We start from the raw sequence: 23,142 nt of genomic DNA, 5'->3' as shown, positions 1-23,142 counted from the left end.
ATACTCAAAGAACCATGACAACTGACTTATTGGATTTAGTTCTTTTTGGTAGACCTTAGGAAAAATCTGCCAGTCCTAGGAAAGCATCAATACGGCCATGTGCTTTTCAGATCTTTACATTGTAAACTGCAGTCTATGATCATGCCTTTTCAACTTTCACATGTCAATAGTTGAAATTTACAGAACAAAAAAAAAGGTGTAAACTTTGTAAACTTTAAATTCTGAATATTTGTTTATATGAAAAGTCTTTCAGGGCTCTTATTTCATCCATTATGAAGGTGAAGTTGATATGCCTTACTGGATTTTTCCTAGAAACAAAACCATACCAAGTAGTGGGAACAAGGGCAGAACAGGGGCATAAAGTGTAGCAATGTAAACACTATGGATTATGGGTGCTTTTTTGTTCCCAAATTTTTTGCTTTTCTCTGTTCTGCTTTCAGCTGGTTACTTATTTACACTGCAAATTTAACCACTTCTCTGTACATTTTAGTTCACAGATAGGTTTTGTAACTTACTTTACCAAAATGGTCTAATAATCTATGGATATCTATTAACAAATGAAGTCTTTAGAAATTTAAAAACAAAGGTATCCTACTTTGCCTCTGAATTTGTTCAGTATTATTTGAATCTAATTCTCAGATGTGGAAAGGAAACTAGCACTATTACTTTCTCTTATGTATGTGAATGAGGAATCAAAGTAATTATTAATCTGTGATATAAAAATATAATAAATGCCCAGGTACCTCTTGTCTCTTCTTTGTTTGGAATAGTTGCATTTCCTTAATGAAATATATTTCTTATAATGAAGCTATACTGAAACTTTTAAGCTTACATCTCTTACCTCATCAGGAAGTGTATCATGCTGGATTTCTTTGCCCATGGCAGTCATTTTCAAAATATGATCTCATGGCCTTAAAATAGTACCTCAAAAAAGTCACAATTTCAAACTTTTTTCATAGAATTATAGTATTGAAAGGTTTGGGTTGGAAGGGGCCTCAAAAGATCATGTAATTCTCACTTCCTGCCCTGGGCAGGGCCACTTTCCACTAGACCAGGCTGCTCACAGACACATCCAGCCTGACTCTGAACACTTGTAATGACAGGACATCCACAGCTTCTTTAAGCAACCTATTCCAGTGTGTCAACACCCTTATAAAAAAAAATTTCTTCATTGTGTGTAATCTACATCTATCCCATTTCAGTTTAAAACCTTTGTGCCTTGCCCCTGTCACTACAGATATTGGTAAAAGTTCTCGGTCTTTATCTTAGCCCCCTTGAAGAATTGAAAGCCTGCAATAAGCTGTTCAATGGAGCCTTCTCCAGGATGAAAAACCTCAGCCCTCTGAATCTTCCCTTTGGAATAGGAGAGATATTCCAACCCTGTCATCATTTTCATGTCCCTCCCCTGGACCTGCTCTTACACTTTCATGCATTTCTTGTGCTGGGAATTTCACAGATGGACAAAGCACTCTAAGTGGTGTCTCACAGGAGCAGAGTAGAGGCACACAATAACCTCCCTCACCCTGCTGGCCATGCTTCTTTTGATGCAGCCCACATTGCCAGCTCATGTTCAATATTTCATCTACAATATGCTCTGGTATGTCTTGACAGGCAGCTCGCAGTCCCTCTACCCTCTAGACTGTATTGATACCAGGGATTGCTTCAGCCCAGATGCAGGACCTTTCCATCAGTTTTGTTGAATTTCCCGAATTTTGCATGGACCTGACTCTCAAGCCTGTGAAGCTCCCTCTTGATGGCATCACTTCCCTCCACACTGTGGATGTCAACCACACTGTGGTGCCATCTGAAAACTTGCTGAAGGTGCCCTCAATCCTTTTGTCAATGGAGATACTCAATACTCTTGAATGCATTTTAACACATTCAGATATTTTAATGTTCATTCATATAGAATGTCAGCAAAACCTTTGATACTGTCTCCCATGGCATTCTCCTGGAGAAGCTGGCAGCCCATGGCTTGGACAGATACTCTTTTCACAAGGAAATAAACTAGCTTGGATGACCAGGCCCAGACTGGTGGGGAATGGTACTACCTCAAGTTGATGAACAGTATCTAGTGGGGCTCCCCAAGGCTCAGTATTGTGATCATCCCTGCCTTCATTGATCTGGATAAGGGGATCAAGTGCACCCTCAGTAAGTTCACAGATGATACTAAGTTGAATCATGATCTACTGGAGGACAGGAAAGCTCTGCAGAGGTAAATGGACAGGTGGGATCAATGGGCTGAGGCCAAATGTGTGAGGTTCAACAAGGCCAAGTGCTGGGTCCTGCACTTGGGTCAGAACAACCCCATGCAGCACTACAGGCTGGGGCAGAGTGGCTGGAAACCTACCTGGTGGAAAAGGACCTTGAAATGTTGGTCAAGAGCAGGCTGAACATGAGCCATCAGTGTGCCCAGGTGGCCAAGAAGTCCAGTGACATCCTGGCCTCTATCAGCAATAGTCTGAGCAGCAGGACCAGGGCAGGGATTGTCTACTTGTACTCTGACTCGCTCCTTGATGAGGCCCCATCTCAAATCCTGTGTTCAGTTCTGGGCCCCTCACTACAAGAAGGACACTGAGGTGCGAGTCCAGAGGAGGGCAATGGAGCTGGTGAAGGGTTTGAAGCACAATTCCTGTGAAGAGAAGCTGAGGGAGCCAGGTTTGTTTAGCCTGGAGTAAAGGAGGCTCGGGGGATCTCTTTTCATTCTCTACAACTTCCTGGAAGGAGTTTGTAGCCAGGTGGGGGTTCAGCTCTTCTCATAGGTCGTTAGCAACAGGACAAGAGGAAAAGGCCTCAAACTCTGCCATGGGAGGTTCAGGTTGAACATCAGGAAGAATTTCTTCACTGAAAGGGTGCTTAAGCACTGGAATACGCTTCCCAGGAAGGTGTTGGAGTCCCTGGCCCTGCATGTATTCAAGAAATGACTGGATGTAGCACGTAGTGCTATGGTCTTGTTGACAAAGTGGTGACCAATCAAAGGTTGGATTTGATGATCATTGTTGTCTTTTCCAACCAAGTGATTACGTGATGCTGGTGATTAGATGATTCTGTAACTTGAAGTTGGGAAAAAAGCTGCTGCTGTGGTTAGTGCTGAATTTGTTGAGTTCTTACACTTCATGAAAATTTGAACTGACGTGCAGGTTTTAAAGTTATGTTTATGATGGTCTGTTTTTTATTATTTTACACTTGCTTGGGTAAATGAATGAAGATTTCTATATATCCCACTGCATTTGGAAAAGGTTTACTCTAGTTTGCTCACATTTTGCATTGAAAAAATATCATGCACAGGTTTATATTAGCAACTCTTTGTACTAATCTTGCTTAACTGTAATAAATATTATTGTAATAACCATATTAGTGCTGAACACAATGATATGCTTCACTGCATTATTGTTCTCTATGGAGCAAACACTGTAAGATGTAAAGGAATGTAATATCATTTGTTTTTTATATGATGCCTAGAAGTGCACACCACAGGAATTAAAAAACATTCTGGATAAGTATCTTATGTGATGATTTTCTAAGTAAAATGACAGTTAAATATATAACAAGGGTGAGAATAAAGATAAAAAAATTTAAACCAAGGTAAAATAAGTAAAATAATCTCATGATTGAGTTTGAAGGCCACATCATTTGCACCTGATAACCTAAGGTGTTTTCTACCAGCTGCCGTTGGATATCTAGAAAGCTTTACCAGTTCCCATGTGATTTCAGTCCTGGTTTTACAGGAGTTAGGGTGGGAATAGAGAAAATATTTGGTTGTAGTTTCCAGTAGAATAAAGACAACATGCATTTCAATGCATTCCTTAATTTTATCACTCAGAGGTATGCAAACTTCTGCATCATCACAAGAAACTGCTTTTTAAAAATAAACAAGCAAACAATTTTTTAAATGTCGGTATATTTTTAGGAAAAGTCTTCCAAAGTACCTAACAAAATCCCAATCTGCTACATCACAGGTTTTCTGTGAGTAAAATGAGGATTTCATTATCTAGAGCACCCTATACAATATATTTCACAAAATCCAAAATTAGCTGCATTATACCATATGTGTTTGATTTTCCTTGGTTTTACTATCATAGAGTCTACTGGAAATTACTAAACACAGTGTGAGATGGAACTTGCTACTGCATTAATATAGAAGTTTTTGGACTTGTGTTTAATCCTATGGGTACATGTACATTCAGAGAATTTTTCCATGAGTATTTAAATGAGAGTTTAGGGAAACAAAAAGAAAAGGTTCTTCCTTATAAAAATGGAAGAATGGGGGTTTTTTTCCATGCACAAGTAAATAAACTTCATCTGATTCTATTTCCTAATGTATTTTGCTGCATTGCACTGTTCTTGTAATGTCTTACGGATTTTTTCATAGCAGATTTTGAAATATCGAATATTTTCAGAACTCGAGACCAAGTATTATTTCCATAGCTCTTGCACCCCTGAGCACATTTATGTTATTGTTAAGTTCACAGAAAATTGATTCTCAGTACAATACTCATCTAGAAGATATTCTCTATAATTTCTCTCTTGAGCACTCTGAAGAAATCATTGCATGTTGCCATAATATAAAATAGTTTTTAACTTTTCCTGTAAGAAATAAGAACAAATAAAGAATCAATGATTTTGCTGTATCAAGAGGCTTTTTTTCATCACTAAAACAGCCACCACAAATTTCTTGCTAAAATTTTTTGACTGAAATGTTCTTTCCCCCCATTTTAAACATTTTTTCTAACCCTGAACTTCAGGGGCTGTACAACCAAAAAAGATCCTTAAATTTCTTTGGGTCAGCTTTCTTGGACTAAGGATGTACCTCAGACAGGCTTTTGTTGCATCACATTACAGATTTATCATCCATAATTTTTCTGTAATGCATTCAACTTTTACACATTGATCTATAACTTCGATCATGCTGTCTTGGGATAACAACATGCCTTATTCATAAGTTCATTTTTCTTAAGTAACAGATTCATTCTAAAAAGAGAAGAAGACATGAATTTCATGCCACATAGAATCAATATGATTTCTCTTATATAAAAGAATATGCTCAAACTGTATATACCCTGATAGGAAAACAGCTTAATTAAAAAACTCTTTTATTAATATCATTATTAACTCACATCAGAAAAATGCTGTAGGACACCAGCTCTGAAAGCATTTCTTGAGCTTTTACTCCATCACTTTGCTATCTTGAATCTTCAAGGATTTATTCAGGCATAGTTTCCAAGAAATTTAATATATTGTTTTTGAATAATTTATTTCAAAACTTAACCCTGATGAGCGTCTTTCTGGACTGTCAGCTGAGCACCATCCTGTAAAATTTCATTTCTCATTTACTTTGAATTTTAGATTATTTTTGATGAAGGAGGAGGAGCTTAATGGTGGAGTCACTCTCCAGTATAAAAAATCTGTAATATAATGCACTTTCCCAAGTGTGAGATGGATCATCCCCATTCTGTGTCATTCGCAACATTAGAGGGACTGAAGCTAAAATGTCCAAGGACATTTTGTAAAAGCTGATTACTTAAATTCCTGGATAAGTGTTCTCAAAACTAGGCTGTTTTTTACAAAAAATATCTTCAACAGAGATAGCAGTGACACTGCACCAGTGGTTTTGAGATTTTTTTCAAAATTTTGAATTTTTTTTACTACAAAGCTTTGAGATTTAATTTAGAGGCATCTTAATATGCTGGGTGAGTTTAGAATGTACTTTAGAATATACTTGACAGACTGTATTCTTCCAGGGACTGTCCAAGCAGTTAAATATGAAATATGCAAGTAGGCATTCAGCCCAGACAGGGCAGAAATGAGGGATGCAGTTTTCATTTCACAGTGATGTAGGGACTTATATTTATTTTCTTGTGAAACAGTTTGGTAGGGGCTCTTGTGAATGTAAGGGGATTGGTAGAGTTTTAATGATACTGAGGTAAAATGAATATACTGAAGTTACAAACTAGGTGCTTAGATGTGCCTTCCGATCTCACCCCAGAACTGTTAGAACTGTACCAAAAGGAGATGATAGACCAAGGAAAATATTTTAAATCACAAAGACTGACTGTAAAAGAGTACTGAAGTAGCAGTATTTACAATAGTTTGCATGAATTTCCAAAATTGATGTAATCTCTGGATAAATAGTAAGTGCCATTTTCTCTTGTCATGATGTGTTAGAGAAATCACACATTAAAAATCACATACTAAAAAAAGTATTTTATTTATTTAGAATTTTATTTACTTTGGGGGAAGTTGGTTCTATTTCAATAATTACAGATATTCAGCTACTATAACTCAACATAATGCTCTGAAAATTAGCTAAACTTTACATTTTAACCTGATAGATACATTTTTGTCAATAGTTTGTGAGATTTAAAGTTTAACCGAAGTGAAGAAATAGGAATTAAGTAAAACAGAAAGTCAGTTCCATTATATTTACATTATGTGATTTGGCTGAGTAAAATTGGACTAGAACTCGTACCTTGCCCCAGAAGTACAATTTCATTCCTTGTGCTGAATGAAATGCCTGTTGAGCTAAGTTTCTATTACGGTAGCCATGGCAATTCCTGTTTCAATGATCCAGCAAAATGGAATTCTCTCCTAAATACAAACTCCCTAGAGAAAATAAGCAATTAAACAACAACAGAAGCAAAAGAATATTTATGCTATTAGAATTAGATCTAAACTGTTTTGTTTCTTCTTTGATAACATCCTTTGTAAACATCCTTTGATAACATCCTTTGATGACATTTCTGTGAGGTGTGGAAAGCAGCATTACACACAAAGTAAATACCATAATGATCACCAGAAACAGTCAGGCTGATAACTGATGGTCATTCTAGACCTGATGGGGTCATAAGAAGCAAGGATCTCAGACATGAACATGTCAACATGTCTTCATGGCTGTATTAGCATAACCTTGGCATTACTAGGTCTGTCCTGAAAGGTTGCTATGATACATAGCGTTCCACATTTTAGATGAAAAAGTAAATTGATGATGCATTAGAAAAATTGACAGAAAGTTATTATTCTGCATAACCTGGTACAGTAACATAAGACCAAATCTAATCTCACATATGAGAAAAAATTCATTTGTTTTGGCAGGATTTCTGTCAGGGCACAATTGTGGTTTAAATTCTGAACAGTATTTAGCTGATTAAATTGCCCACTCAAATACCAAATACAATTTTTTAGAATTGGAAACAGGTATGTTTTTTTCATGAGCACAGAATCAACAGAACTGTACGGTCTCCCATTGCACTCATCCATCTTCACAGTCCTACTGTTAACGGTCAGAAAACACCCCAGCACAGCACCTGGGAAGAAAAATTACTGTCTTTTATAAAACATGTCTAGTATAGATGGGATACACTCAAACATGCATAGAATGTTTGTGTTACCAATGCATTCTTCTAATCGATAAACAGTAATTTAAGGAATTGCAGTTCTGCATCATTGGTGCTTTTCAGTCTTCAATGTGTGGAGTACAGTTGGAAATAAATGTTTTCACCACTTTCAACAAATTATATTCTCCCTTAATATTTGTTAACTAAAGTCACAGAAAATACCTGATGAAATCTTAAGATGTAGTATTTGAAGTCTCATTTAACCTTATGACCACTTAAATTTTCAATTTTTGCATTTTCTTACAGGAATTTTACAGTTGTTAATTCAAAAATCATTGTTGTTACTATACGACCTGAGCCTAAAACTACAGATTCTTTCCTGGAGATAGAGCTGGCCCACCTCTCTAATGTAAGTACAAGGATAGTTGATATGCTTTTACAAGAGTATTTGCCAGATCAAATGAGAGAAAAGTGGTGTTTTAAATATCAGGTAATAAAAAGCAGTTTAACTTCTAAAATTTAAGCCCAGGAATAATGTAGCCATCTTTGAAAGGAATGTGTACTTGTTTCATGCATCCATATAAACAAAACAAAATTAATTGCTGTTTTGTGAATGTTGAGGGTTTTTGTTAAACAGCAATTTCTAGTGAATAGTTTCCATTAAATGCATTCATGGTTACAATTGAAAATGTATTATTGAACTGGCTACTTAACCTTTTCCTCCCTCCATAGGTCACAGAGCTATAATTGTTCTTCAGGCACTTTCTTCCTTTCTTTCATTATTTTACAGAAGCCAGTTTTTACTTAACCCATTATAGCATACTGAAAAATGCTTGGGTTCCAATTTAGCTTACAGTCCTCATAAATGCCTGAGATTTTTTTGTGCAATCATTTAAATTCTACACTTTTCAGGCTTTAATCTCACATTAAAAAGGTTATAAATGTGAAAAAAAAGGCCTTTATTTCCAAATATATGAAAATATAAAGATTTTTTTTTCTTTCTGTTTTTAGCAGTCTTCCAGTACTCACAGGGAGAATAAAATGCATCTTTTGTGGAAAAATTTTGTCATATACAATGCTGGGAAAATAATGTTAAATAGCAAGCATGGGGCTTATTTGTGTGAAGGCACAACATATAAATTCTCTCTGTTTATGCTTTAAGAGCTAGCATTAGGTTTGAATAAAGTCATAAAGAGTCAGTTAGAAGAGACAGTTACTCAAACTTTTGAAAATAGTATTGATATGCAAAAATCTTTAAAGCTGTAATTTTTAAGTTTAAAACTACTTACTTAAGTGGTTATATAGATACAATTCACCTAGAGACATTCCAAATATTTCATTCAGTAGCAAAATTGAAGTAGTGAGTCTGGTCAAAAGCATGAAGAAAACTTTTTGAACTCTAGATCTTTCATTAACATTTTACTCAAGGTTAGAAAAAATTATTTTGCCATCAATGGTCATTCTGACCTGCCATTTAGTTCCCAGAAAAAAACCAATGCAAAGAGCATCTTAATGACAGTTTGGCAGAGAAAAAGGAACAGAAGAACATAAGCTGAGCTGACTCATTACCTTTCAACAACACTAAAAGTGTGTTGATGAAGAATTGTGTCGATTTGGGATTTTATGGTTCTCTGTTTCAATTTATTTATAAGATGGTTTAGGACATGTAGATATAATTTTCTGTTTTATTTTCCTTCAGACCTAGATTTCATTCTCTATATTAGGAGAAACATAATTTTAAGATAACTTTTGTTTCTATCTGATATTTTACTAAAGATATTACAAAATATTAGCAGAAGTAAACACAAATTAATCCTATACATCAGAGGAAAAACCAATCACCCTTGAAATAGACTACTTGTTTTGATTTTACTATGACCATTATTAAGAAGAATTTATGGTAATTTTCAATGCTAGATTTTATAATCAATTATTTTAATAATGATTGAGGGGCTATTACACAAATTGCAGAATATGACATTTATATTTTGAAACTGAAATCACTGCTTGCAAAAGTAACAGGTAAGGTGGCATGTGGGATAACAGGTAAGAAAAAACTTCTCATTAATTTGGTCACATGCAAGAAAAGAAGTTTTAAAATTATATAAGAAAATAATACTCATAAGCAATGTAAATAAAAAAAAATAAAACTCGTAAGCATTGAAAATATTTCTAGACCAAACACAAGCTAATAAAACAAGCACAACACAGGCAAGAATAGACTAATAAAAGGTTGAACTGCTCACCCCAGAAAGTGATATTCTACAAAATTCTTAGAGAGCACTTTCTCTTTCAACTCTTTTTTATCAATCCCTTTGAATAATTTACAGAGCAAGTTTTTGCCAAGTTTGAAAAACTTGGAAATTAAACTTCATTGTTACAAAAGATCAGATTAGAGACACTGATTGTCACTTTGCTTTGGCAATCTTTCAGTAACAGAATATTAATTAATATTGTATGAGCTAGTGTCTTGCCAAAGCAAAATGATAATAACCTTTCCAATACATATCAGATAATTTCTCTTTTTTGGTTCAGTTTTTGTCTTATAATCCAGAGAAGCATCAAGTGCTTGGATCAAATTTTCATGCATGCTATATTTATGTAGGATCTCAATCCATCTGAATATACAGGTTGGATTGACAGATACAATGACAATATATTGCTTCAGAAAATCTGTGAATACAAAATCAGTTATATAATTTTAATATCTTTAAACATTTTTTCACTTGTGTTCAAGACTTAGCCTTCATAATGAAACTTTTTTCAATAAATGGAACTAAAGAAATAAGGCTGAAGATGCACAGAAATAATAATTTTTTAAATTTGACTATTCCTTTAGAATCCAATTCTTTGCTGTAATTTTTTCAGCTGAAAGTAAGGATTTATTCTATTATAATATATTTCCATAGAATGAGCTTCATGTACATACATCAAGATAAAACCATTGTTAAAATATCTTTAATATTGGAACATTATACAATATTGGCTCATAGATTAAACATTATGTCAGTTAAATAGATTAATTATTAAAGAGAAAATATGTTCTCTTTCATCTGATTTTTTTTAATGTCTCAGTATTATATTTGTTCTTTCCAAACCTTTGTTCTTACAAATGCTGTTCATTTATTCAGAACAGTTTGTTTGCAAATTAATTTAATGATGATATTTTAAGCATTTTGTAGAGCATGCCTACTAGTACATAGGAATATATCCACACATTTGTTCTTTCATCTCCTTATCTATTGCCTAAATCAAGTAGATAAGATATTATGAAAAAAGATGGGCAAATGGATCATTTTAAAAGAGTTAATATGGTTAATTAAAATCAGGCTTAAAATACCAATTTATTCAAAATTTATAATAATGTCCTAATTTTTTATCTAGTTTATTAACAAAACTGGAGGATTATCTTTTGGAGGAAGTGCAAACCACAACTGCATGTGCTGTTTGAGATCAATTGCATGGTATTTGGATTTGTAAATAAATACAAATATAAAAGAAAGCTGACCAGAGTGGAATGTGGGTTGCAATGCATTATTGCTCAGTTGTCAGGGCATTGTGCTAATAAGAAATATCACCAAGGTTGTGGCTTCAATCCCCATATGGCCATTCACTTAAGAGTTGGGCTTGATGATCCTTGTGGACTCCTTTCAATTCAGAATATTATGAGATCTGTGATTTAGAGAATGTGGTATTTGGTCTTATAAAATGTGAACATGTAGAGGAATAGTGGCCACATTTTGCAGTAGATTGATTGAAGGGACACCAAAGCAATCTTTTAAAATGTGCATAACTCAGAATCCTATTTATTCTAGAGAGAATATGAACTCTCACCTTCTGACAGCACAGAAGTTTACTCCAGGGCCACTGCAATAACAGGCCAGCAGTAGCACAGGACAGGAAACTTTCGTTGTGACTGAAAGCCCTGGCTACAAAACACAGTTGGCACGGTGCTGGATCGCTGTCAGAGTTGCCAGTCACATCTCAAAAGTTCAGTTTTATATGCCTGACAGAGATACATACACATACACACTCACACACATTTTTGAGATATCCAGATAATGTACTGTAGTGTACAAATCAATGCTACAGCAGTTGAAAACACTAATGAACACAGTAGCTGCTTCCTTAGGTACAGCTGGGAAATTAGCTGGTAAGAGCACTGCCCTTACAGACAGCCATGGCTGATGGGGGCAGCCCTACAGCAGCAATGCAACTTTGCCTAGAGGTACCCCAGAAGGGCTGTGAAAAAGGGAGCAACAGATTAAAGGCAAAGAAGCAAATACAGAAACAAACACTTTGTGGTCCCTGCGGTGCTTGAAGGGTATTTCATCAAGTATCAAAAGAGGAAGAAGTCCTAAAAGGGTGCTATGCCCTTACAAGCTGCCACTTCTGGTGGAACAAACCCTCCCACAAGACTTTCTTGTGGAACAGGAGTAATATTTATCCTGCTTCCCATGTTTCTGCCTAATCTCTCATTAATGACTGCAGTGGCCAAACAAACTCTTTCTTTCCATTTGAATACATTTCAAAGAGAGTAAAGTGTGTGATCTGACAGCAATTTTATCGTGTTTCAGTTTTCTGCAAAGGTTTTTATTCCCCTCTATTTTGTAGATTTCTTTATAATGGACATTTTTTGCTGAAAGTGTTTTTGTATTCATTCTATTTGCATTGTGGGAATAGCCAGCATGAAGTGTATTATTTCCATTGCTGGGAAAGGCAAGTCTTAGATCTGAGAGATGCAGAGCCTTTACTATGATGCAGCTGAAGAAGTATGTTTTAAATGCATATAGCTGTATCAGATTTTAAGTAAAACTTCTTCACCTAGACTTACGATACAAATTAATAATCTTTATAAAATTACATTTTAAAGAAAATTTAATTCTGCTCTGATATTCTTTTGTTCCCAATTCTTACCCTTCTATCTCAGTCCATCAATGTACCTGAAAGCTCCTGGCAAGTGATGCAGGACCTGCTCTCCAAATCTCAGTTGCCCTATTATCCACTGCTTTGTCCTGTGCCCTCTTCCCCTTCCTCTTCTTTATAATGTAAATACTTCAGGGGATGGAGCATCCTTTATTTATGTTTGTACAGTGCTATGTAAATATAAAGTGCCATAAGTATATGTTGGTTTTAAATATTTATATTCTACTCATAAAATTCAATGCAGTCAGCAAAATACTGAAGTAGAGGTTCAAAAATTCCCTAAATGCCTTTCTCACAAGCACCTCCAAAAGGACCTTTTTTATCTTTGACAAAGAGTTAGATGGAATAATTTAAATATTTAACAGATTTTTACTTTACAGGTTGCCATGCATTTCTATAAATAAATCATTTTTGAGAATAAAATATTAAGGTGTCCTTTGTTTATATGAAAGTACCTTTATATCTACTGCATCTACACTCATCACTAGCATTGACATCCACAAATAGTGAATTCCACCTGTTTCTTCAAATCACTTATGATTTTTTAAAAATATATTTTTATTCCAAATTTTATATAATTTTTTATGTAGTTCTGACTCCTGGGAACATCTAATGCTTATGTTGAACAGGAATATAGTGCTGCCATTTTGAGTACTTCTGAAGGAATTTTTGTTTTGTCTCTACACTTCCTAGGCAACAAAATAAAAATGAACAATTTTACAGATAATTCAATTTCCCAAAAAGTTCACCATTGTTCAGTGATTTTTAATAAAGTACTAGATTCCCATTCTGTTCTAAATCAAATCAGAAATTTTCCACAGACTTTGAAGAGATGGGAGCTGGTATTGTAAAGCTCAACCACAAACAAAAAAACCCCTATATTTTGAGAAAACCTCTGCTGATTGAGGACCTAATTGACAAAACCTTTGGACACTGAATGTGGGGTCTGGGAATCTGAAATCCCAACCTCAGTACATTTTGCCCAACATATGCTTAAACTTTTTAAAACCATTACTGATTTTGACATCCTAGTTCCTAAGGGGTCTAAAGTACTTCCTCTAATAATACCAGAAATGTTCAGTCAAATCTCCAAATATATTAACTATTATCTCATATTTTACTTCCACTAGGATATACCAAATAAACAACTTTATGCTTTCCTTATCTAAGCAGAGAATGCACATATACTCTGCTCTGAGGTTCAAGTGCCTTCAAAATATTCTGTAAGAATTAACCTTAAGCTTTTGCCATTTCAGTGGCATCAATTCATCAGAGTATGAGGATGATCCTGTAGGAGGAGAACCAAACAAATTTTTAGGTCAAGCATGACAAGTATTTTTTGCATACAGGTAACTAATAGGTCTGTTTGTTTTCTTCTTAGGGCACATTGAATCCCTACTGTGTGCTGTGGGATGATTCAAGAATGTAAGTGACAGATTTTTGCTTCTATTGCTACAGCTCAAATATTACAAAGTACCTAACAATATTTAAATAGTTGGTCAGTAAACGGGTTGATACAAGGACAGAGAAAGTGAACCTTTGACAGAGTGGAAGTACTGAATTCTCCAGTCACTTGGTTTCCTTTATGCAGTTATAAAAACTGAAATATTGCAATATATCACCAGAAAGAGACTATTCACATAGTAATTTTATTTTGCTTTCTCAAGGTTAAAATTAGAATGGTTAAGGACTGTAGTTCCTTCATGGTAGTTGCTGAGCAACAGGCAAGTGGGTAAACGATGAGACAAATAACTAAGGAAGACTCCCATTTCTGTTACTGCAGGGAGAAATACAATTTTCAAGTGTGATCCCCGCAGCAATCTTCATTTTAGTAGGCTCAAATTTTCATTTAAGTTCATTAAAATAATAGCTGTATACTAAGCAGTGAAATCTTACTATTAGTCTTCTACATTTTTTAGTCGATAAAATTGTTTCCCTTCTATAGCAAAAAATAAATATCTCTTTCCCTTCTATAGCAAAAAATATAATGTTGCTCTAAGAAAGCAAATTGGTAAAATCCAGTTGTGGTTCAAAATTGATCCCAAGCTTGTGCAGTTGTAATTTGCTGCGTTAATCTTTCACAGTAAATTTCCCATTAAGGTCAAGATGAACTTTGCATCAATGCAGATTAGGTGTTTCAAGAAGGATCCCTATATGGTTGCCAGGTTATTGTTTTTTAAAGGTGATGTTGTACTTCTTATCCAGGTATATTTTGTATGTCTTATAATACAGACTTATCTACAGTGTTAGAATTGCATGATTTTTTGTGATTTTGTGAGTGTTTTTATCCTTGAGCTTGGATTTACACCAGCACACCGATGGCTGAGAAACAGCATTATAGTACAGAAATGTGAAACTTTGGACATGATACTAGAAATCTTTCCAAATACAAGTAGTACCATGGTCTGTGCCTCTACAAAGAATCATAATTTGCCAGTAACATCACAGTATTCAATTTCCATTAAATCTGTGGAATGAAGTACATACTTCCTGTTATGCATTATTAGGAGCACATAAAATGCAAAAGATTTGGACCACATTCTTTGTTTTCTCTTCACAGTATTTTGCTTATACATAAGTGATACAGTGCTTTGTTTATAATTTTTTATATGGGTTACTTTCAGTACTGTGTATTTAGAGCACATGCTCTGATTTCACTGTTCCAGTCCAGAATGTCAAAGGCACATTTGAGTATAATTAGACTGCTTAAAAAAACTCCAACACCATGCTGCATATTTAACAATGTGATTAAAATATTTTATTCAGATATTTGGGAGGAATGTGTGAAGTAGTTGCAAACAAATGCATTTTGTACTTGCCACTTCTTTTGCATTTCTCTTAGTATTTTTTATAGAGAAGTTCAGTGCTACATATATGTACTGCTTTCAATATGATTTGGAATCTAAATTGAAAAGTAAACTTCTCAAACATCTAAAATTCACATAAAGCTTACATAAAATAGTCTGAGGTTTTGAGGGAGAAACGTGTGCTTTTGTGTTCTGAAGGATATCTTTTCTAGGCATATTATTAAATATTAGATATTGAATATGTTAGAAAATATGAAGGCTGGGGGAATTCTTGGAGACTTGTCCATTTTTTTAAAGTGATTTGAACCCTGAAATATTCCCAATAAGATGTGATGCAGCAAGGTCTGCACGGACACCAGTGTCACTTCTTTTGAAAATGTATGTGTGATATTTTTTGAGAATGTGACATTATCTCTTATCAGAATGTGCAAGAGCAAGAGCAAACTTCTACTTTTTTCATCCACCCCTTTGGAGAATATCTCTTAGCTTATTCAAAATACATTTTCGTCATTTTTATTATTTTGTTTCCTTTTTCATTTGGACCATTTTATTTGTATTTGTATTTGGTTAGGAATATTTCAGAATTTGTACTTTGACACTGTGAGTTTTTAAATGATGAAAGCTCTATAATGCTGAGTCAATTTCTATCACTTATAAATGTAAACAAATAAATCTGTAGAGGACTATACAATTAGTTAGGTGCTCATGATTATGTTGGGTTTTTGGTGGCTTGGTTTTCTTTTATTTTTCTACTTTTTCTAAGCTTCAGGAATTAGTTGTCTTCACCAGCAGGGAACTGGATTTGATGGATTAATAGCCTAATTCACATTGCAAATCCTAGAGAGCTGTGATGTACTCATGTCCTTCCAAACGGGATAATTTTTGCATAACCAGGACTTGGCAAGCGTTTTGGAATAAACCCAACAAAAAGTAGTCTGCTTTAGCTGAGGGTGCTTAACTAATCAATAGTCTGTAATGAGTCAGGTATTTTAAATTAAGTGGTTTTCAGATGAAAACTGTGTTTGCTTTTATCATTGGTATCCAGCTAGCAGCAACCTCTAATGGGTTTTTCCACCTTTTTAGCCACTTCTCCCACACCTTTATCTGCATTGGAAATTCACATTTGGTAAATGATACTCCTTCCACTGATCTTGTCAGTTTAATACTTCTCCAGCAGCAAGGAAGGCTTTATCTACCTGGATTTGGACATGATTTCAGGAGATTGAATAATGATTACAGTTCTCTAACTTCCATCCTTGAAGAAAGTTCTGGATCTTTGAGATGTTTAATCACACCAGATCATCAAACTTATTCTACTGCCATTGATGTCTGTGACAATTTTGTCATCCTTACTTCAGTAAAAGTATTTTTCATCTGTTCTTTCTATGAGATTTGGTGATTCTTCCCTCTGATTATGTTTTATAAGAATGCCCATTTATCAAGCTGTCAGCCTTGTGCCCCTTCTGTAGGCATCTAGTCAAATGTGTGTGCAACAATGGAAGTAAAGAACAAAATAATATGTCATGTATTAAAATCAATGCAATAATGCAACATTTTATTTCAGTTTATTATCCCAAAATATAGGGCACATCTCTCTGTGGTGATTGAAACCAGGCTTTTTTATGATTTCTGGTGCTTCCTTTGATACTTCCAGCTTCCCTACACAAAGCTGGTAGCACCAGTTGTATGTAAGTGGTGATTTTTCCCCCTCAGAAATGAGTGATAACTTCACCTACTCATTTCAGAAAATGTATTCAGATGTTGCCTTCAGTAAAATCTCAGGATCCTGAATGCTTCTCCATCTAGTTAATAGGAAAATTCTTGGACTGTTTTTACTTAACACTCTAAGGAGAAACAATTAAGTTTCTTAAACCAATCAATCAAAAAAAAAAAATCAGAAACAGTTGTGTCTTTTCTCTTTGCATTACCTAGCATGAGCAAACAATCCCCACTGTCAGGAACTGTTTGTGATCCATTAGTTCAAGAGTCTCAGTCACAAAGAGAAGGGAAAGGAGTTGATCAGGTACTAGCACGACAGAAGTGATTTTAAAGATTTTAAGTTGAAACAAAACTTGAAAGCTTTTCTTTGTCCTTCCCAGCTTTCTGGAGAGGAAAACAAGAAAGGATAGGGAAACAGCAAAAACAGCCTCAGCCTACAGTTGGGTCACCTGTCCTGGCTGTGTCTCCTCCCAGCCTCCCAAACACTCCCAGCCTCCTCACCAGCATGGCAGCACAAAAAGCAGAGAACGCCTTGGCTCTGTGTAAGCCCTGCTCAGCAGTAAAAAAGCATCTCTATATTATCAATCCCGTGTTCAGCACAAATCCAGAACATTACTCCATAGTAGCCACTGTGAAGACAATCAATTCTACTCCAGTCAAAAGAAGCACAATGGATCTCTAGCATCTATGAAAGTTTGGCCTGACAAAATCAGTTATTTGTCTTAGAGGACCCAGCCCCTGGAATCTTGAATCAGGTGCAGAATTCAAAACACAGTAGGAGGCTGGAAAGGTGCCACAGTTCTGAATGTGGGAAGTACCTCCCTCACATGCAACCCTCAGCTATCACCACTGCAGTGAGGGCAGGGAAGGTGGGGTAGATGTGTTGGGCCACAGAGTGGAAGGAATATCTCACATGGCAGTTTCTAGAGCCACCAACTGAGCAGCAAAATAGTGCAGCTGGTGTTTGTTCTTTTAGAAATGTGTTGGACATAATGTGGGCACATGTGCTCTCCACAGGACAGAGTCAGTTGTTGCTGATGTTCTCCACATCTGTATGCAGTGCAGCACAACGTCTCACAGCACTGGGTAAGGAAAGGGCTTTAGTATTCTGAAGCTCTCTCTGCCAGTTGCTGCAGAAGGGTGTTATAGCAGTATGGCAGTGTTTTACTTGACCATATGTGTGCTCATAATAGCTTGTGCCTGCTGACTATACAGTTGGAAGAAGTACAATGTAATTAGCTGAAATTTTTAATATTGCAAGAATTTTGACCTGGTTCAGTTTCAGATTAGGACAAGTGGTACATCTGCTCTATTTTTTTTCCATATTGCTATGCAAGTTTCCATGGGCAGGGGCTTAGATTTTCTACCCTTAAGCTATATGAAAGTATGAATACCCATATATGCAAAATGACAAAATGCATACATTTATATAACTTTTTGATTACACTCTAGACATATTTTAGCATCCTCCATTAAAGAGGGTTAAAAAAAGTGTACAATTACTTTTTTTTTAATTATCCCCTACGGCTTTTAGGTTTTTTTCTCCCGTTGTCCCTGGATACCAGTCTGAAGAAATAGTCCAATAAATGAGAGTCTACCAGCTAATTTTCTGCAACTCAGCTTTTCAATGTAAACTTGTATGCACACCAGCAAAAAACTTATGCATTTTGTTGCCTGGTGGTAAAATTTACAGGGAACACCGATCTGCTATGTCTCTCTCCTCTCCACTTTGATTTTTAAAACTAGCACCATGGACCACTAAAGGTTTAGGCTTTTTTTTTTTTTTTTTTTTTTGTCCTAGCCTTTAAACCTTTGAAAATAGGTTTGGCAACTCTTAATAACTTTTTTCAAAATGTGTCAAACTAATCATCAAATCATTAGAATATCCTAAGTCAGAATTTTCTTCTGAAAGTATTAATAGTAGCCTTTCCCCTCTCCTTACTTTATGTTAGTTCACAGTCATATTGCTTTTGTTCCCAGAAAGATATTGAGGAAGTTGAATGACAGTAAGTATAGTTTGGCAGTACATGCCAGATAAGGCTTTGATTCTTCCACTGACTGCAGTCAGTCTTGTTGGTCCAGCTTTACAGTGAGACTTTACTCCTGGCACATTTTTCAAGGCAGAAAATTCTCTTTCTATGTTAATTTCCATGCTTATGTTCATTAATGAAGTTGAAAGATAAATGCCTCCTGGAACTCCTGTTTTTATGAAGAACTTTCCATACTGGAACCTGTGTAACAGCACCCTACACATTTTATTCCTGATAGTCCTGCATAAAGACTTGGAACACTTCACAGAATCATGTTCTATTTCATTAAAACAGTATGAGATGAAAAACCTGATCCAAACTCCTTTGCAGACAACCAAAAGGCTTTGACTGATTTGAATCAGATCAGATCAAGTGGAGAACCATGCAAGCCATGTAAGACCTAAATTTAAAAACTTTTAAATTCACAAACTGTTAAGATTATACTGTAATGTAGAAAATTAATTCTGAAATATTGCACAATATAAATGGAGTTTCTTTATGTTGAAAAAGAGTCAGACCAAAATTTTCTTTGCTTAAGTCACACAAAATGAATCATTATATATGGGAGGAATTTATAATTTAGTACTTTTTTTATAACACTGCTCTTCACCAACACCTACACGTCCATGAACAGAGCTTACATGGTGTACTGATTTATAACAAAAAAAAAGAAATCAAATTAATTCCTGATAATAAGTTCACTTTTTAATTCTTACAGGGTGATTAATCAACTCCATTTGTTGAGAATTTAATTGCTATTTATTGCTGTTATGTAAATGTAGATTTTTCACAAACTAAAAATAGTGTTTTCTTGTACTATCAGGCAATTTAAATTCTGGACTGTAACTAAAAAGAACTAGTGATTGTATCTTCATAATCAAATTTAGAAATTATAATTGGACTTTTGACAGATTTTTAGTGCATAATGAGGACAAAAGATAATTGAGCAGTTTGAATAAACTTCACAGGAAAAAATCAGTCATATTTTGGTTTTGTATCTAGGTTTTCAGAAAAATTCATGTATCTTACTAAGTCAAATAAAATGCAATTGTTTTTTTCTTAATGAAACTTCACCAAGAAATGCAGAAAACACGATCTGGAGATCCTCCATGATGCTGGCCTTGGGCTGACTTGTAGAAGGAAACAATGTGTACCAAATAGTACAGCTTTCAAAAGTACAAAATAGCACAATTGAAACTGCAAAAGTTTAGCAACCTTTCTCATTTATGTCATGTACCTCTTAAAAGTTTTTACACCTGCAAATTTAAAAGCAATTTAACACAGAAGCTCATACCATTCTCCCTGGTTTACATGTAGGGGAAACCAGAGCATGATGAAAGCAAAGCTGTTCATCCAAGTTCACTGATGGTAGAGTTCCAAATTCCTGAGTGCTATGTGACAATGTTCCCTACCTCTTCTCAAAGCCAATATCATTCTCCTGCCATGAAGCAGATCTCTGAAGTTTGAATAGTTTTATAATGATATTGCTCTTTCTTTTTTTTTTTCCCCCTCATTCATTCTGATGATCTCAGGACTGTCGTCTGTTGGAGAATGTAGCTCTGTTCAGGCAACAGAAGTAATGCAGAAGCACTAAAGGTCCTTGTATTATACCATCATTAAATAAAAATAAAACCTGCTTATGCCACCAAAGACGTTGAATAATCTGGGGAATATTTGCTTATCCCTGTGAGAAGAACTGTGCCCCTATTCCTTTGAAAATAGGGGTACAGATCATGTGCATGAATTGCTTGGAAGTAAATAATATTATTTGTTACTTTTCAATTTATTTGCAGTCAGTACAAAAAAAAAAAAACCAACAAAACAGAATTACAACTGGTATAAATATAGGTAGTTGTGGTAATATGATAAGGACAATATAATACAATATCATGCAATGTGTTTTTTAACACTTGCAGAGTGTAAGTTTGTTTGTCTTTACTTGAAAATGTGTATATCTAATTCTCCTGAATTTCTAAGTAATCCCTCTGGTAAATCAAACATCATGTAATTCATTGAGTCTGGTCTGTCTTACTACAAGTGTTTTTTGGCAAAATGACCTTAAATAAATATTTGAAATTATGTTTTAAAATTTGTCTTAGAGGTCATCTTCCAACTCTATCAGTTGTTTTTGAATTGTCAACATTGAAATTTTATCTCTGCCTGATAAAACCATAAAAACTATATCAAAACCAAACACATGTCCAGTGTAAGTCTGCCATATGTTACCAATCTCTATCACAAATATACATGTTCTAATGCTGTATCAGCATCTCACCGACCTCTCACGTGTCTTTACACAAAATTAATCTTTTGCTGAATCTCTGAGCCAAAGTTGAGTAAAATGAGCAGATTGAGTTAAATCTCTTCCTGGAGCAGTCACTAGAGGGAAGCAAAGAACTTCACGTGCCTGTTCATGACGTCAATCAATGTGTATGTCCTCTGGTCAGTATTCAATCTAAAAATTTTAAAAAGGCTTATTTGGTTAAAAAAAAAACTCTTTCAAAAACAAAAATTCCCTGTGGGTTATTCCCAGAGGCCGTTGTTGTTTAAAATATAGAGTTGTTTTTGAGAGTCATGTTTTCAGAATTTGAATCTTGACAAGAAATTCAGTGTAGAGTGGATAAAGAAGACAGGTTTAAGATTTTCAGGCTTTGAGGCATCCCAATATTCAGGAAAATATATTGAAATATTAGTAAATTAGTAGCTATGCACTTGCATCATGTTACAAAATCTAAGATAAAATACCCTGTTTTCTTGATATCTTTTTGTTGATTCTCCCTTAGTTATCCATGCTTCCATTCCATTTTTTTCCCCCTTTGGTAAAGCTCATCCTGTATAAGCAATTCTTTGGCATATACCAGATAAACAGATCAAAAGAACATCAAGTCATTAAATAAAACTACTTCACCATGTACTCTGTCTCAGCACAGAGAAAGCATACCATGTGTATATATCAACTCATATTTATCTTACAATTTATGACAGATTATACATGGAGGAGGTTTACCATAAACTATATTTTTACTGTAGTTAATTCAATCCAGTTCTACTTAGTGAGGATGCAACTCAACTTACCATTCTCTCCCATAAGCTAGGCTGGTTTAATTCCTTTAAAACAGAAACATTTGAGGGCAATGTTGCATTTGATAAAGTGGCCTTTGATTAAAGGAATATATCTGATATGAATTGAATTAGCCATAAAACTGAAATTACTAGAAACCAGGATAAAAATAATGTTTCTGGGTTTATCAGTTTGAATTCTAAATTATTTAAAGATTGCAAGGACAATATTTGTACAACTTATCTATTTGAATAGAAGATCTTTTATTAAGCTTAAGCTATGCAGGGTGACCAGACCTTAATGAGAATAATACAAATGTATATCAGGATTTAAGTGAGTTTAAATAGAAGGTAATATGCTAGATGAAGAGCTCCAAGCAAAGCAATTTCACAGAAAAACCAAAACTGTTGTGTTGAATAGCTGCTAGATTATGGCTAAATAGATTTTTAGCTGAAAGCATGGTGTAGTTGTGATGGTTTTTTAATGTTGTCATCATCTTCCCTGATAATGTTGAGTGAGAGAAATTTCCTGTATAGCTAGTTAATGAAATGTAATATACATATACATTCAAGTGCATGTGCTGGGAATAACATTCTGCAATCGTGCTGTTATTCAAAGTAATGGAGTACATAATATAATTCTAAATTTCACATGCTGTAGTTATAATTCTTGATGCTACATGTTATACTAATGATGCAATTTCCAGTGGTTGTCTTTTCTGTTCTATCTACCCATAACTATGGAAGCAAAGCAAAATATCTCTGCATGTGACAAAAACATGAATCAAAATGTCATCAAGTGACTGTCAGTTCATGACTTAACATGAATATGATCCCGATGTCAAGTTTACTAATAGATCCTTAGATGGCTCAGGCTTAAAAATGGATTTGGAAAATAGAACTAGAATCACACTGCAGGTATTGACACAAATCCAGGAGTCATTCTATCAACATGAATGGCAATAATTAAGGGATTGCATGTACTGACATGTAGAGCAATAGAGAACTAGAAAAATAATATCACTTCTTATAATGGAACTGATATATTTGTATGCTTAGCCTGTAAAGAGTTCATTATTTTGACCAGACTTAAAACCAAATCCTTTAGGTTTATACTTAGTCACAATTGCTATTTTGATTGAAATATAGAGCTATTAAATGTCTTTTTTAAATGTTGGTGTGTACTTCTTTGATACCTGCTCAGTTTTAGTCTTTATTCACAAAAAAAGATATGATTTTAATACATAAAAATAGCTTAAAAGGTAA

General features: G+C 34.8%; 1 protein-coding gene across 8 annotated transcripts in view; it reads left to right on the top strand.

The window, feature by feature from the left end:
• Positions 1–23,142, top strand: part of ADGRB3 (adhesion G protein-coupled receptor B3) — a 447,230-nt gene that overhangs the window by 259,454 nt on the left and 164,634 nt on the right. For all 8 annotated transcript variants that reach the window (XM_059467469.1, XM_059467466.1, XM_059467467.1 and 5 more), the window contains 2 exons: positions 7,641–7,743; positions 13,642–13,685. In XM_059467469.1, the coding sequence (XP_059323452.1) occupies positions 7,641–7,743; positions 13,642–13,685 (147 nt within the window). The remainder of the gene's footprint in view (positions 1–7,640; positions 7,744–13,641; positions 13,686–23,142) is intronic.

This window comes from Ammospiza nelsoni, chromosome 3, assembly GCF_027579445.1.
Source record: "Ammospiza nelsoni isolate bAmmNel1 chromosome 3, bAmmNel1.pri, whole genome shotgun sequence".
NCBI classification, from domain to species: domain Eukaryota; kingdom Metazoa; phylum Chordata; class Aves; order Passeriformes; family Passerellidae; genus Ammospiza; species Ammospiza nelsoni.
This window is presented reverse-complemented; position numbering and strand designations above follow the sequence as displayed.